Source organism: Schistocerca gregaria, chromosome 5, assembly GCF_023897955.1.
Source record: "Schistocerca gregaria isolate iqSchGreg1 chromosome 5, iqSchGreg1.2, whole genome shotgun sequence".
Lineage (NCBI taxonomy): Eukaryota > Metazoa > Arthropoda > Insecta > Orthoptera > Acrididae > Schistocerca > Schistocerca gregaria.
Window position 1 is genome coordinate 483,795,997 of NC_064924.1, and position 17,983 is coordinate 483,813,979.

The 17,983-nt window shown below is 41.9% G+C and overlaps 1 protein-coding gene across 1 annotated transcript in view; it reads left to right on the forward strand.

Annotated features, from left to right (window-relative positions):
* Positions 1 to 804: 804 nt before the first annotated feature.
* The window catches only part of LOC126273393 (mucin-4-like), a 105,779-nt gene continuing 88,600 nt past the window's right edge, over positions 805 to 17,983 (forward strand). Inside the window, exon 1 of the mRNA XM_049976946.1 lies at positions 805 to 916. Coding sequence (XP_049832903.1) covers positions 805 to 916 — 112 coding nt within the window. The remainder of the gene's footprint in view (positions 917 to 17,983) is intronic.

A 17,983-nucleotide genomic window follows, 5' to 3' on the forward strand; every position in this document is an offset into this window, starting at 1 on the left:
AGGTCAGCGTATTCGGTCAGAGGGTTAGCAGCCTTCTGAAATAAAAAAAAAAAAAACTGAGCTAATCGACCAACAACGAACTTAAAACAGATGTCTTACGACGTATGCCCCGAGCAGATGCAGTGAACAAAAGCGACCAAAATAAGATTTTTTTTTAAAAAAAGTGTTACGTACCCTCTGTAATAAAAAAAAACTGAGTTAATCGATCATCAACGAACTTAATCGGATGTCTTACGACGCCCGCCCAGAGCAGATACAACGAACAAAATGAGACGTAAAAAAAAAAAAAAAAGAAAAAAGGCTGGATAGAGCGTCTGCCATGCAAGCAAGAGATCCCGGGTTGACGTATGTCAACTGCCTGTAAGCAGCTAAAGGTGTTCATTTCATTGAAAGGACAACATTTTCTACAGTTTTCTACCATTTCGCAAAATCACCCTGTGTATTCGTCATTTAACCCTGACGTTAAGACATCGATGTTTTGGGATCGATTATTGTCGACCATCGATGTTTCGACAGAGATGATGAAATCTAAATTAACAAAGACGATTTGTCAACACCGACATCCGTAAGTGGAAGGCTCGCGCAAAGTGGAAATACAGTAGCTGTTGGTGGTGGTGCTGGCGTCATTGAGGAGCGGCGCGTGCGTCTAGCCAGCGGTGAGAAGCGAGTAGGCAGTGGCGCGGCTGACGTGTGCCGCGCCGCGCCGCGCAGGTTAGCTGGTTGCGCCACGGCCGGCCCGCAGGGTGCAAACACCGCCGCAACTTATAAATAAGACGTCCGAGCGCGCACCGCCGCAGTCTAGACATGCTACACTCGCCTCCGCTGCCACCTCCACGCCTCGCGGCGGCTGCGCTTCTGCTGCTGCTGCTGCTGCTGCTGCTGGCGTTCGCGTCTGCACAGCTCGACCACAGCGCAGGTAAGCTGCCCCGGGAGCTGCGCCAGCCGACGGCGCGCCGTGCTGAGTCTCTCTACTGTGCGGGTGGTGCTGAGTGCGCTCAAAGTGAATGACGTCGTGTGCGGTGACACAGCAAGTGCTCATCTGGACTGAATCGTGTTTCACGTCAAATCACTGACTCGGCGCGCTGTGGACACTCCCTGTATGGAGCAACGGTGCAACAACAACCTTGGACAATCTGTCGTCGAAGTGGTGATTCACTTAGGCGAGGTTTTAATTTGAGCATTTTTTTTATTCGTATCGCTCAACTAAGGAACGCCTTTTAGCGTAGTTTTCTTCTGCTTTTCCTCCCAGTGTCTCTTCGTTCGTACACTGTTTTTATTTCTACGTCCTTATGTCCAATCGAGCGAGGTGGCGCAGTGGTTAAGGGGGGTAGGATGTCAAACGGGCCGCCATGGAGCAGGAGAGTCACCACAGGACATTTTAATTTCTACTGTCTATACTTTTATAAATGAAATCATAAAACTTTGTCCCCATGACCAGGAAGGATTGAGGACCCACACTCGTCGCAGTGGAAGTTCAAAAACGTAGCAAAATACCTTTTTTTTTACATGTGATATTTCATCAATTTTTCACTTATTACTGGCTGCATTTGTTGCTATAGGTACACTTTTCTTCCTAAGTAAGTGAGACTCTCCGATGAATTTTTCATAGCATACAAACAGTAGTTGCGCCACACATATTGAATGATTTTTTTGTGAGTGCCAATTTCTTTCACCCCTTCATTAACTAATTTTTCAAAAACAGTCTTAATCGCATTTATTATTATTATACCGCCAACCGGTTTCAACCCGACGTAGGGGTCATCTTCTAGGCGTTTACTCTGTGAAATTATACAGGGTCTCACAAAAAGGCATTGCCAAACTTTCAGGAAACATTCCTCACACACAAAGAAAGAAAATTTGTTATGTGGACATGTGTCCGGGAACCCTTACTTTCCATGTTAGAGCTCATTTTATTACTTCTCTTCAATTCACATTAATCATGGAATGGAAACACACAGCAACAGAACGTACCAGCGTGACTTCAAACACTTTCTTACAGGAAATGTGCAAAATGTCCTCCCTTAGCGAGAATACATGCATCCACCCTCCGTCGCATGGAATCCCTGATGCGCTGATGCAGCCCTGGAGAATGGCGTATTGTATCACAGCCGTCCACAATACGAGCACGAAGAATATCTACATTTGGTACCGAGGTTGCGTAGAGAAGAGCTTTCAAATGCCCCCATAAATGAAAGTCGAGAGGGTTGAGGCCAGGAGAGCGTGGAGGCCATGGAATTGGTCCGCCTCTACCAATCCATCGGTCACCGAATCTGTTGTTGAGAAGCGTACGAACACTTCGACTGAAATGTGCAGGAGCTCCATTGTACATGAACCACATGTTGTGTCGTACTTGTAAAGGCACATGTTCTAGCAGCACAGGTAGAGTATCCCGTATGAAATCATAATAACGCGCTCCATTGAGCGTAGGTGGAAGAACATACTTACGAAACTAAAATGAGCTCTAACATGGAAATTAAGCGTTTCCGGACACAGGTCCACTTAACATCTTTTCTTTAATTGTGTGTGAGGAATGTTTCCTGAAAGTTTGACCGTACCTTTTTGTAACACCCTGTAGATATCCGCCAGAAAGTCTCCATTATACAACAGCTAAAATTACGAAATTTAAAATATGTTACCCATTGGTCGACTGCTGGTGGTGTCACTCCTGTCTACAAAGCGGCAGGAAACTGCGAGACTGACTCTTGGTACGGGCTTAGATAGCGTGCTGAGATCACGTGTATAGACGGCAACACCCCCAGCGGCGATCAACGGCATTTAATGCAGTTTATTATATGCAATTAAACCTTGGTTTAACATAAATTTAAGTGACAGTAAATAACAGAAAGCGGAATCATTCCAAAAAAAAAGAGTTTCAATTATAGTATTAATTATAAAATAATAATAAATGGTCCGTATTCAACTCGTAAAATTTGTAAATGTATAGTAACTTCTGACAGCCAGTTATGGTTTTTCATCGAAAAGGCTAAGTATACAATTTTCTTAGTAAGCCTATTCTTGTCTATTCAATACAAGTGACCATAAAACTCTAATTGCGTTTACTGATGGTGTTCGCGAATTTTTTCTGTTACTTGAGAGAACTGCTGCGATTTTTTTTCATTCGAATTCAGTTTTCGCACTTTGATGCTCAAATATTTTCTGATAATTTTCATTTCTTGTCAGGCAATGAACATTTTTTTTTGTGTGGGAGGGAACCTGTTACCAATTGTCATGCTTTGAGATACGTAAAGAGCCTCTGTTTTAAGATCTGACTTCGTGACTGACGCAGAAATGTATATTTATTGCAATCTGATTAAGAGTCGCAGTCCTCAGAACATAGTTCATAACAGAGGTAACTGACATTTGACAACTGCGTTATAATATCGCACTTTTCACTTTTGTGACATACATTTTTTTTGTTGAATCTGTTCCTGGTGACTTTGTATGCTCTTTGTAGTTTTCCAGTTCTTTCTTTGTCACGTTCTCTTTAGAGCCCAGCCAGTTCAATAATGCCAGCATTTTGTTACTACTATTATTTCGTTTGGTCCACTAAAGAGCATGTATAACTATTAATTAGTTTTAATCTTCATCTTTTCTCATAATTTTCGGAAAGTTCTACATCCTCTCACTACGAGAGTGTCGACTACCTATAGTGTTTTTATTTTTCGGCTTCCGCCTATGAAGCGGGTAATTTTCTTGTTTAATGGTAAGTCGTCCAACCGTGCTGTAATTCGTAAAATTTAACGCCTTTTTTCCATGCAGTAGAACTAAATTGTTCCGTCACGTTGTTCAGGGCTTTTGGGCAATAAGATATCGCCTCGGATATTTGGTCAAAATATTGTCCTCTGCATTTGTCGTTCAGCTTTCTAGATGGCCTTGACATTGATAGTCAGTGATGATGTCTCAGCTGCGTCTAGGACAGTGACGAAGTTTTAGTATTATGGAAAGTGATTTCTTTTATAAATTTCAGATAACTATGTAGGTTTCACACAGTTTTTCTGCTTAGGTTTCATCTGTCACCTGACTATTTCACCTAAGTACTTGAAATCTTTAATCTAAGTGATGTTACCATGACTCCCCGTGAGGAGTCCCATGTCTCCGTGCTTGTAGACTATGTACTGCACATTTTCGTTAAGGTATTCGAAGCACTTAAAATATGTTTCTACGTGTATAGACTGAAGCGGCGAGTGAAAATTTGTACCAGGACCGGTAATCGCAGCTTCAGTCTATTTACACAAAATCCTATCTGTAAGAAGCCAGTGAAGACTCTGAAATTTTGTCGTTTCATTTAAAAATATATATTTTTAAAATTAACTGTTCCTGCTTCCTAGTCACAAAAGTGTCACACGTTCAGTGCTAGTCGTGGAAACCAGTGCGCACGTTCCCATCGCAGCACAACAAAGGACCACTTGCAAGCCTCAAGTCATCCTGTTTTCCTCCGTGAATTGTCTTTCAGCTTTGAGAATATTCATCGAATCGATCAGCTCAGTGGCATGGACTAACAGCTTATCATAGATGGTTTCTGTGCTCCGTCCGAAAATGTATACGACGTCTGACACAGTTGAAACGACACCGATCTTACAAATTTTGTGCCCTTAAAACGCGCTTCCAGTTCATGGTGGTCGTCTTCAAATGAGGGACCACTGTACACAAAGGTGGTGCTTCAAATTCTTGCACTTGCAACATATTTTCATTACTGACTATCACCTTTAAAGTAGGACACATTTGAATCAAGTGCGTGCCTTTCGCTGCTCAGAACATTTCTTCGCCTTGTTTGGCGTGAACCCTCACAAAAGCACTACTTTTTGCCTTTCGTTGGCGCGCAATGACACTTCTTTAATAAAATGGATGTCATTTGTCACGTAGCTGACCGGTTTGGATGAAACTAGCCGAGAACACAATTCAGCATCAATAATACGCAACAAAAAATAGTTTCTGAATAATTCGACCATTCTCGTTCTTTTTTTGTCAGTCTACGTAGACACGATCTTCATTCACAAATATTCGTGCTTAGTATTATTATACCATTGCATTTCTGGCTCTTTTGGTCCATGAGGTTTGTTTATTGCGTTATTCCTCTTGCCCATGAACTAGTCAAGTCCACGAGAAACTAGATCCTTAATACCGTAGTTCGATGTGCTAAATTTACGAAAATGTAAGTGATACAAAACGAAAGGAAAAGAGAGAAAAACTAACAAAGACTGAGCAAACCTATCAGCTTAAATGAGATGAAAATTCTTTGATTCTGTACTGATGTGAAGTCCTTCACCTTAGCGTATCTCTCCGCTCACTGGAACAGCTCATTTCGAGAATTGGTCAGAAATGGCTCCCTCATTTCTGATTAAAGTTAAGCACTATGTGAACGTGTGTATCATTATTATGTTTTATTATTAATTGTTCTCCTTTGTTTCATTCGGGTGTTTCAAAATTAAGCACATGGTCTATTCGTACAAGGTATGTAGTTTCGTACAAAATCATCTCTGTCAGGAGCAAGGAAACTAACACAAGAAGCAAATCAAGCATGAAAACAAAGGACCCGAAATGGATAACGTAAGTACAGTAAACCAGAAATATTCGTGACTAAGGGTGTTGTTATATTTACTTTCTATTCAATACAGTCAAGCTGTGGTGGATCACCACAAATAAAAATTTAGAAAAAAATGTCTTAAGCTCTCACCAATTGCCCTTAATGTTTTTCTGTTCTTTCCCCCTTCCACTTTAAATGTCTTTTATCTTTGAAATGTTCTTACTTCTTAATGTTATATTTATATTTCATTTTACCTCTCTTATTTATGTTCGCTACTTCCAGAACTTCGTGTTATTTCCTATAGCCATTACACTTGCCTTCTAATTTTTGAGAGCGTTGTGCGAGCTTTCTTTTCAATCAGTTAGACTTTCTCTTTGATTATAGCTCTTACATATGAATCTAGTACTTCAGTAAAGTTCTATATTAATTCTCAATATAAATACTTTCGCTGCTCTTCTTTTGCCTAATGTCTTCCAAATAATCACTCATTCTTTTGTTCTGATTCTGCAATTGCTTCTCACCAGTTCTAAGACTTGTATTCTTGACGTATATTTACGTTCCGGTAGAATTATTTTTCGTAATGTTGAAATTTTTTAATTTGTAGTTAGTCATTTTGTTATTGCGAAATTTGAAAGCTAAATCCATTATTCGTCACCTCGCTCCGATGGCTTCTTTCTTCATAATTAAATATATCTTGTTTCTTTTTTGATTCTTTTTCTCATTGGGGTTTAATTTTCATATTGTTTAGTGCTAGACATGGCCCCTTTCTTTTTTTTCAGTGGAGCTTTATAGGATTATTTCTGCGTTAAGTCCTGTATATATATCATGATTCTGTCTTGCTGAATTGCTACATTGGTTTACATTTTCTGACATAACAGTTTCAGCAATGAGCTTCGATTTCTCTGGCACATTTCGCAAAGCTTGACAATACTGCGCCTTTCGCTGCTCCAATTCCTCTACAGTAACAACGAAAGTGCTGTCCGTCTTATTTTGACAACAACAGATAAATCAAGAGGATATTTTACTCCAAAGTATAGGCTCTGCTGGACGTACAATGGTGGAAATTGGTATAAAGGCACTTGGTTATGTGTGGAAAGAAACATGTTTATTTGCGTGTTTGTTATTGTTGAAATGCTCAAATGTATGAGAATTCTTAAGGGACCAAACTGCTTACGTCATCGGTCCCTGGACTTACACACTACTTAAACTAACTTATACTAAGGACAATACACACACCCATGCCCGAGGGAGGACTCGAACCTCCCGCGGGAGGGTTTGTTATTGCAAGTGTTTTTCCCGTACAGTTTACAACAAAGGAAAACAAAATACATTCTCATTTGACCATTAGAATTAGGCCAGATAGTTGAAAATTGGAAAATACTGTGATGGTGTTATCCTAACGCATTACGTTCCTCCACGGCAGACGGTCAATACAGAGTGTTAAGGTTCGTTTTTGGAGCATCACCTGCGACCAGCATTGCGAAAGAAGCGGCGACACTTTCTGCGCAACCCACCCATCATTTTGCACGACAATGCGCGGGTGCATTCAGCGCAAGCTGTGGCTGCTCTGTTCGGTCGATGGGACTGGGAAATACTGTATCATCCAACATACTCCCCGGACTTAAGTCCTTGTGACTTGTTATGATTCCGTAGATGAAGGAACTACTTCGTGGAATTAGCTTCAGAACTGTTCCAAGGATTCGATAGGCAGTAGACCGCTCCATTCGCACCATCAACAGAACAGTCTGGTGGCTACTTTGAAGGACAGTAACAGGTGCAAACTTTTAACTCTTTTGTATCAGTTGTGAATAAATAGTTGCCACTATTTAAGTTGCAACCCTCGTATATACAAAGCACTTTTCATGCACTTTCCACTTGTTGAGGGATACGTTACATGATTACACAGTGTTCTAAGAACTATTCGGTGCTTTTCGCCTGGCGTTTGGGGACACAATTTTGATTTATTTAAGTGTGATATAGGTGATGGCTGTCCATCCGTGTTTCATACTATGCCTTGTATCAATTGGTATTGCCGTTTTGGTTCTCAACACAGACAAATCAAATCTCTAGATCATCCTTAATTTGTACGATCGGAGTTGAAATGGTTCAAATGGCACTGAGCACTATGGGATTTAACTTCTGAGGTCAGAAGAACTTAGAACTACTTAAACCTAACTAACTTAGGGACATCACACACATCCATGCCCGAGGCAGGATTCGAATCTGTGACCGTAGGCCTAGAACCGCTCGGCCACAGCGGCCGGCTATCGGAGCTCTGTTCCAGTATATTCATTAATAGTGACGACGACACACTGTAATAATCAGCATCTACAGAAGCGATTGACTGCGACTGTTTCATTGTGACGATTTTCGTTAAGGGCGATATTCGAAGATTTTAGGTGCTTAATCATTTCTCTGCGAAGCAAAGAATTTCTGGTGCCTTTAGATTGCGATGTTTAAACATTGTGCACAGTTTCTTCTTCATTTCATTACTTTCTTACATCCTCATTTTTCACTCAGTCCGTTCAACGAATTTAACAATCTCTTTTGTGAACTACTCATTTTTGGTTGGTTACTTTGTGGGAGGGTAGAGCATTCGTTTCTGTACAAGACGACCTAGTTCCTATCTAAGAGTTAAACAGAATTATAACATGTACCTAGTTTCTCTGACATTTTTATATAGTTAATTTTATTTTGTGAAATGATTCGCTGTGTCTGTTCTACTCAAATTTTATTACTGCTCTGCTTCCTGGAGTAATCAGGTTTTGGAAAAACAGCGTGAAGCGGAGATGCCGCATCCTGGTCCACTTAACGTATTTGTGAACAGGGATTTAGAATACGACGAAGTTGTGCTGCTCCTAAAATCAGAACTAATGCATATTTAATGCCCTCTTCCCGCTATAAGCAGCGTACATGCTTTGTCATACCAGCCGCCGCCGATCTAACTTTCTCTTCTCATTTTCTTTCGCGCTGTATTTTCGTTTAAGCTACCGTTAATATGCACCACAAAAAAGATGAAAGCTGAAGACGCATATTTGAAAGAAGAGCGCGATAATTATGCCTTACTGCCAATAGTATTACAGTCCTAAAACACAGACCGCCCAAGAAAAAAAGCAATATCAAAGGTGAGTGTGTAAAACCCGTGAAACTGCCACATATTCGTGATTCATCATCTCGGAACGTAAACATTTTCAATCGAATCACGCCTTTGTCACCCAAGACGGTTTTCGATCTCGCTCTCCAGCCTTGGACCAACAGAACGTCAGCGTTAGAAACGGTAGTACACATCAATCATTCCTAGAATTCTGTTAGACCACCTAGCTATTCGCAGATATCTTAAGATGTCTTCTCTCGTCGGGTCTATGTCTTTTCTGGAGACTAGAAATTTACTCTGTAGGAATCAGCATGGGTTTCGAAAAAGACGGTCGTGTGAAACCCAGCTCGCGCTATTCGTCCACGAGACTCAGAGGGCCATAGACACGGGTTCACAGGTAGATGCCGTGTTTCTTGACTTCCGTAAGGCATTTGACACAGTTCCCCACAGTCATTTAATGAACAAAGTAAGAGCATACGGACTATCAGATCAGTTGTGTGATTGGATTGAGGAGTTCCTAGATAACAGAACGCAGCATGTTATTCTCAATGGAGAGAAGTCTTCCGAAGTAAGAGTGATTTCAGGTGTGCCGCAGGGGAGTGTCATAGGACCGTTGCTATTCACAATATACATAAATGACCTGGTGGATGACATCGGAAGTTCACTGAGGCTTTTTTGCAGATGATGCTGTGGTGTATCGAGAGGTTGCAACAATTGAAAATTGTACTGAAATGCAGGAGGATCTGCAGCGAATTGACGCATGGTGCACGGAATGGCAATTAAATCTCAATGTAGACAAGTGTAATGTGATGCGAATACATAGAAAGATAGGTCCCTTATCATTTAGCTACAAAATAGCAGGTCAGCAACTGGAAGCAGTTAATTCCATAAATTATCTGTGAGTACGCATTAGGAGTGATTTAAAATGGAATGATCATATAAAGTTGATCGTCGGTAAAGCAGATGCCAGACTGAGATTCATTGGAAGAATCCTAAGGAAATGCAATCCGACAACAAAGGAAGTAGGTTACAGTACGCTTGTTCGCCCACTGCTTGAATACTGCTCAGCAGTGTGGGATCCGCACCAGATAGGGTTGATAGAAGAGATAGAGAAGATACAACGGAGAGCAGCGCGCTTCGTTACAGGATCATTTAGTAATCGCGAAAGCGTTACGGAGATGATAGATAAACTCCAGTGGAAGACTCTGCAGGAGAGACGCTCAGTAGCTCGGTACGGGCTTTTGTTAAAGTTTCGAGAACATACCTTCACCGAAGAGTCAAGCAGTATATTGCTCCCTCCTACGTATATCTCGCGAAGAGACCATGAGGATAAAATCGGAGCGATTAGAGCCCACACATAAGCATACCGACAATCCTTCTTTCCACGAACAATACGAGACTGGAATAGAAGGGAGAACCGATAGAGGTACTCAGGGTACCCTCCGCCACACACCGTCAGGTGGCTTGCGGAGTATGGATGTAGATGTAGATGTAGATGTAGTGGTAAGACGTGTATCTCTAACTTTTACCTTCGCGGTCTTTTCGAGAGATACACGTAGCAGGAAGCAATATACTGGTTGACTTACGTGAAGAAAAACTCAAATAAACCTGAAATTTAGGACATCTCTTCGTTGCAAACCGCATCTAAATGTTTGAAGCCGACTGAAAAAATTTACACACTCAAGTCTAAAATTAAGAAAATCATTATTTAAATAAACAACTTCTTACATAACACGTTACAGAAACGGATTAAAATGTATAAAACAATTTCTTCTATCTCGATACAAATCCTAATCCCATGCAGATAGTCTTGAAAATTTGTGCTTGTGAATTTTTAACAGCTGTGACACTACTTGTAAAATTTAAATCGAAGAAAGAGTGTCGTGTGCAGTAGATAATGACTTGGATGACCTGTTCATGCAATAAGTTTCTATTGCATGTGCCCCACGATTTTCGTTTTAAATTTTATAAGTATTGTCATAGCCTTATTAATTCACAAGCAAAAATTGTCAGGGCTATCTGCATGAATTTATGAATCTGTATGGGGCTAGGAGAAATTATTTTATACCTTTTAGTCCCTTTTAAAACATATATTAAAAAGTGCTTTTATTTAGATAATTATTCTATGTGATGTTGATTGTACATTCTTTTGGTGTTATCATAATTAATTACCAAGCCTTCTTTTAAACTTGCTCTATTGAGTTCTTTCCTAACAGTCTAGACTTTTCAACCGACTGGAAGGGATGGTGTTAATTAGGGCAAGAATTGTAGCTCATTGGACAAGGATAGGAGAGGAAAACAGTGCTGGCCGTTCTGAAATAAAAATTTCGCAATTTATCTTGACTGATGATTACCGGAAAGCATGGAATGCGCAACTCGGGATGATTGGAGTGGGATTTGAATAGCAAGAAGAACGCTCAGTTTCCCAACCACGGGAGCAGCATTCCCGGTACTTACCAAACTGTAGACGCTGTTGAGGTACCTGCACGGTCAGTGAAATTTAACGTCTAACAAGTGTTGTTCTTATGAAGTACGGTACGGCAATTTTGCCGTTTGGAGACGACCACGAATTCTATATTCATTAAAAATAAATTTTGCTTTTAGACACAGTCACCTCTATGTTTCCAGATAACTGATTTAGACCATCTCTGACGACAGTCCAAAGATCAATATGCGACGCAGGCGAACCATGCATTGTCACAAAGTTACTTGGTCACGTCGTTACTATGTCACTTAGTGAGAACACATAAATGTATTTTTAGCTTTGGATTTTCCACTTTATATGTAAGAATTTGTATTTGTTACAATAGTTTGGTTAAATACTTGCATAACAGTTGCAATTAAGGTATAAGTAAGATATTTCAAAAAATGTTAGAAGTCGACGCATACTTAATTTTTTTTTAGGAACTGTGATCTGACCGCAGGAGTTTCTTCGTTCGAAAAAAACACTATCTCACCTACTTTTCTCTCTGCCTTCTTTTATTCTTCAGCACAAGTGACGTCTAGACAGCTTTTTTATTTAATTCTGTGTTTTGAACGCAGTCATAATGTTCTGAGTGCCTGTTTGATGCGCGTTGGAGGTCTTTGATGAGAATTTCTCCGTCTTTTCTAAATGTGAAATGTAGTACCATATTTACGATTACCTACGTTATTGCGTAATTTTTTGTGGTAGGATAAAAGTCTTTTTTGGTTTTAATATGGTCTGTATCTGAATCTAGGATGGATTTATTGTTTCCATTATTGCCAACTTATTTTGAGCACCTAATCATACAGGAAATTATGTGCCAGGCTATCCACCACGCTGCAGTTTCGGAATTGCTTACTGGGCAAAACATATGTTTTATTCAGTTTTTTGTTGGTGTGATTGTTTCACAGACTGCCTTCTGCTAAGAAGGCTGCACGTCACAGGTAAGGAATTTAGGTGCAGATTTTTGCAAATATTCTCGCACATTAGGATTTTTTCCTGCATTTTGTTTACACTGAAGTGGCAAAAATCATGGGGTACCTCCCCATATCGTGTTGGACCTCCTTTTGCCCGGCGTAATTCAGCAACTCACCTGGCATGGGCTCAGCAAGCTCATAGAAATCCCCCTCAGAAATATTGAGCCATGATGCTTCTATAGGCGTCTATAACTGCAAAAGTGTTGCGCCGGTGCAGCATTTTGTGCACGAACTGACCTCTCGATTACGTCCCATAAACGTTCGATGGATTCATGTCGGGCGATTTGGGTGGCCAATTCATTCGCTGAAACAGTCCAGAATGTTCTTCAAACTAATTGCGAACAATTGTGACCCGCAGACATGATGCATTGTCATCCACAAAAATTCCATCTTCATTCGGGAACGTAAAGCCCTTGAGTGGCTGCAAACGGTCGTGAAGTAGCCAAACATAAACATTTCCACTGATCGGTACAGTTGGACTAGAGGAGCCAGCCTATTTCATGTAAATACAGCCCACACCGTTGTGGAACCACCACCAGTTTACACCGTGCCTTGTCGAAAAACTTGGGGTTATGGCTTCGTGGGGCCTGCACGACGCTCGAAACCTACCAGCAACTCTTACCAACAGAAGTTGGGACTCATCTGAGCAGGCCACGATTTTCCAGTCGTGTAGGATGCAAACAATATGGTCTCGCCCGGGAGAGGCGCTACGACGATGTCGTGCTGCCGGCCGCTGTTTAAAGGCGCTGCAGTCCGGAACCGCGCGACTGCTATTGTAGCAGGTTCGAATCCTGCTTCGGAAATGGATGTGAGTGATGTCCTTGGGTTAGTTAGGTTTAAGTAGTTCTAAGTTCTAGGGGACTGATGACGTCAGATGTTAAGTCCAATAGTGCTCAGAGCCATTTTGCACCAACGCACCGTCCTTTTGTACCTTGTGTGCGCAGTATTACCGCCTTCTCTATATGTGCGTATCGCTATCCCGTAACTCTAGTCACCTCAGTGTATTAGCTAATTGTAAGTCAGTTTCGTTGCTATCGAACTCTACCAAAGGGTGGAGAGGAGGTTCACTTTTGCTAGGAGACTAGAGATTTTGCTCAATCTCTCCGCACGCTGACAAAAGGATCTCGGGGCCGGTTTATCTGGAGGCTAGCGGGATGCGTGGCTGCCCGGCCACCGTCACAACGGACTTCCCGGCGACTCAGCAGCTCAGAGCCCAGACACGAAAGCTCGCGAAAGCGGATGGCCATCAGTTTCCAGCGGGGAAAGCGCGGGGCAGCGTAACAGGCAGGCTATTACGAATCCTCTGCCGGCCGCTTGGCACTTGCGTAAACCTGCAATGCACATTCACTTCCCCTAGCGGGGTGTTCAGCTGCCTGCCTCTCACTTACCTACTGAGACGCACGGAGATGCACGGTACTCTGTTTGAAGAGGGCCGAGGGTTTGTGTGTATGTCTGCGTGTGTGTGCTTATACCAGCATAGCTCTGCATCGCCTGGAGTAAATTCGATCGTAGTTGATACAATATTACTGACAAGGGAACTGTCCAACCCGACATGTCGAAACCTTTTCTGAAATCTTCCATACAAGCAGAATACCCCGACGGGTACACGTTGTCAAAATTTTACACCACTGGCCATTAAAATTGCTACACCAAGAAGAAATGCAGATGATAAACGGGTATTCATTGAACGAATGTATTATACTAGAACTGACATGTGATTACATTTTCACACAATTTGGCTGCATAGATCCTGAGAATCAGTACCCAGAACAACCACCTCTGCCCGTAATAACGGCCTCGATACGTCTCGGCATTGACTCATTGGATGGTGTGTACAGGTACAGCTACCCATGCAGCTTCAACACGAAACCACTGTTGATCAAGAGTAGTGACTGGCATATTGTGACGAGTCAGTTGCTCGGCCTCCATTGACCAGACGTTTTTAATTGATGATAGATCTGGAGAATGTGCTGGCCAGGGCAGTAATCGATCATTTTCTGTAAACTGAAAGGCCCGTACAGGACCTACAACATTCGGTCGTGCATTATCCTGCTGAAATATAGGATTTCGCAGGGATCGAATGAAGGGTAGAGCCACGGGTCGTAACACATCTGATTTGTAACGTCCACTGTTCAAAGTGCCGTCAATGCGAACAAGAGGTGACCGACACGTGTAACTAATGGCACCCCACACCATCACGCCAGGTGATACGCTAGTATGGTGATGACGAAGACACGCTTCAAATGTGCGTTCACCGCGATGTCACCAAACACGGATGCGACCATCATGATGCTGTAAACAGAACCTGGATTCAACCGAAAAAAAGACGTGTTGCCATTCGTGCATCCGGGTTCGTCGTTGAGTACACCATCGCAGGCGCTCCTGTCTGTGATGCAGCGTCAAGCGTAACCGCAGCCATGGTCTCCGAGCTGATAGTTCATGCTGCTGCAAACGTCGTCAAACTGTTCGTGCAGATGGTTGTTGTCTTGCAGACGTCCCCATATGTTGACTCAGGGATCGAGACGTGGGTGCACGATCCATTACAGCCATGCGGATAAGATGCCTGTCATCTCGGCTGCTAGTGATACGAGGCTGTTGGGATCCAGCTCGGCGTTCCGTATTACCCTCCTGAACCCACCGATTCCATGTTCTGCTAACAGTCATTGGATGTCGACCAACGCGAGCAGCAGTGTCGCGATACGATAAACCGCAATCGCGATAGGCTACAATCCGACCTTTATCAAAATCGGAAATGTGATGGTACGCATTTCTCTTCCTTACACGAGGCATCACAATTACGTTTCACCAGGCAATGCCGGTCAACTGCTGTTTGTGTGTTGGTTGGAAACTTTCCTCATGTTAGCACGTTGTAGGTGTCTCCACCGCCGCTAACCTTGTGTGAATGCTCTGAAAAGCTAATAATTTGCATATCATAGCATCTTCTTCCTGCCGGTTAAATTTCGCGTCTGTTGTACGTCTTCTTCGTGGTGTTGCAGTTTTAATGGCCAGTAGTGTAGCTGGTGAGACTCACTGACATTATTTTTTAAAAATGTGTTGAAAACTGCCAAATTCCTTGCGCACCAGGCGGTCGGAAGAATGTACACCCCTGCTGTAGGTGCGGTAGACGACGTAAGCGCAACAGGAGGTTTCATAGCCTTGGTTGACGCCAGACCGGTAAACAAATAACAGGGCACAATGCGATCGTAATTTCTAAAGCCAGTTTCAGTTTCCGTTGACAGTTTCTCTGACACAACTGTTCGCAATTACTATTCGCTTGAATCTACAACTCCTTAAATATCGATAATATTTAGCGGCTGCCTTTGCGGTATCGCTAAGTGTTAATAATATAGATAAAACTGAGTTATCTGCTTTGCGTTTTTGTCGTAAATACTTACTAATGCTATTTGTTAACATGAAATGTAGGAAAGGGAAGGAAAGGGAAAGGAAAAGTTCCAGTTTCACAGTAATGTGGAATCCAATTAATGTTTTCAACCTTGCAAAGATGAAATACGAAGATGATGCGGTCGAAATTTTCTACGTCTCTTGGTGACCTACATATGTGTTATTTATTAGGTAATTTCTTGGAATAAAGTCAACATTTTGTCCGAAATTGTGGAAACATTACAAGAAACATGAAGTAACTGGGGATTCCGTAAATTGTGGTTCGAACGAAGACTGTTGTGTTGATTACAGACCAGAACAACAACAGAATACCTTCCTAGCCCGAAGATAACATGTATTGTAATAGCTGTCAGTGTCAAAGAAAGGGCTGTAAATGTTTTGGTTAAACGAAGGAGGAAGAAAACGCTTAAGGTTAAGCAGTGTGCAACGCCAGTTCCTTCTCATATAATCTGAAAGTGAATTCTATAAACGGAATAAAGATTTACGCAAAGTAAGAAACGCACACCAAAACAAAACTATTCGAAAGATTTTGAGCTGCTCGTGAGAATCAGTGCATCGTTACCGACGGAGATCTGCGTGATTACTGATTAACATTAATTATTCCCACGCTGCTTCGACCTAGTTAAACAGATCAAGGTACTTATACGGAAAAGGAAGTCCGATAATACTGTAGAGAAATCGCAGCTTACGTGAAGATGAAGCTTGTTGGTATGACCTAAAAATGCAGCGTATAAAGCGCCAGGTTTCGTGCAGTAACTGCGTGCGTGCAAACGGCACTTTATCGTTTCTAGCGAGAGGAAGATAAACTCGTTTGTGCAGTCGATGAATGCTGTGACTCACTCGTATACAACAATGCCGGTGATAAATGTCAGCGGATTACTTTTTTCAGCAGCTTTATGCCTGTCCGTCCGCCCCGATAGCTGAGTGGTCTATCCGGCTCGGTAGCTCAGCGTGTTCGGTCTGAGGGTTTAGTTACCGTCTGTAATAAAAAAAAAAAACAGAGTGAACGGATCAAGGAACAACCTGAACGAGTGTCATCGGACGTCCGCTACGAACAAATTCAACGAACAATATAGAAGAAAATAAGATCAACAAAAAAAAGTTGTCAGCATGGCGGATTGTGACGCCAAGGGGCCAGGATTCGATTCCTGATTGGGTCGGAGATTATTTCCGATTAAGGACTGGGTGTTGTGTTGTCCTCATTATCATTTCATCATCATTAGTGGAAGGCAACGGAAAACCACCACTGGAATCACTTCTCAAGACGCTCATACGGTGGACCTCTCTGACGAGGCTTCCCCCATGACAATACCTATCCTAAGGCAGAACACAAAGTTAAGTTATACCTGTCCAGGAACCTAAAGGTAAATTAGGACAAAAAAATTATAAAAATGTTTAGCTGCAAAAATCTATGTAGCAAAATCTGGAAAAACTGAAGAGAATAATTTTCAGTATTACATAGACAACTTCTTACCATTTACAGCAGCTAATTCACTGCGTTTGTTGGACATGTGGCAGGGACTTAACATCAACTGTGTCTCTAGGAGGATGACGGAAAGAAATCTGTCGGCACCGTAAAGCAATTTTCAGAAAATTGTTGACAGTATAATTTCTGATAGCTCTTCGCCATTTATCAGGGGAATTGTGCCTTTGTGCAATGTTAGTTTGCATCACCAGGTTTTACGAATTTGATAAGTAGCATGTTACGCAGCACAGTATGCAGAACAACGGCCACCACCATTTCTTACTCCATGCTCGTTCTGTCTAAATATAACTAATAATTACTGTTGCGTGTCTAATGAATTAATTTTTCTCGTGTCAGGTGCGCCTGGTGTAAAGAAAATGTTTGTTTTTGTCGTCCTATAGACACTTTGCATTTTTGTGACGATTACCGGAAATAATCAAGGAAAATATAAATTATTCAGAAATTATCGTAAGAGCTGTGCTACATAAATTGTTATAAAATATTTCATGTCAATTTGTTAGTCCCGATTGATGACAGTCGTCTGTAACGTAACATCACGAATTTCACAGCCTTGATTTTCTTTCCTCTGCTAGTAACCTGTGTAAAAATTACGTATGTAACAGTTTAGCTGACGATATGAACTACGAGGCATTCAAAAATTTATGATTTGGCGTGGTTTAAGTACTTAAAATTACCGTGTGTGCATTTTCAGCCGGCCGGGGTGGCCGAAAGGTTCTAGGCGCTACCTCTAGTCTGGAACCGCGCGACCTCTACGGTCGCAGGTTCGAATCCTGCCTCGGGCATGGATGTGTGTGATGTCCTTACGTTAATTTAGGTTTAAGTAGTTCTAAGTTCTAGGGGACTGATGACCTCAGAAGTTAAGTCCCATGGTGTTCAGAACCATTTGAACTATTTTTTAGCACTTTCATTCTAGGCGGCGCTACGATCTCTTATCACCGCTTGGTCTGGTTTATTCGCTGTTTCTCGCGCCAGGGATTGAAGTGCTGTACAAACCGATGTTAATAGCGGTTGTTCGTACAGCACTAATGAGTAACTT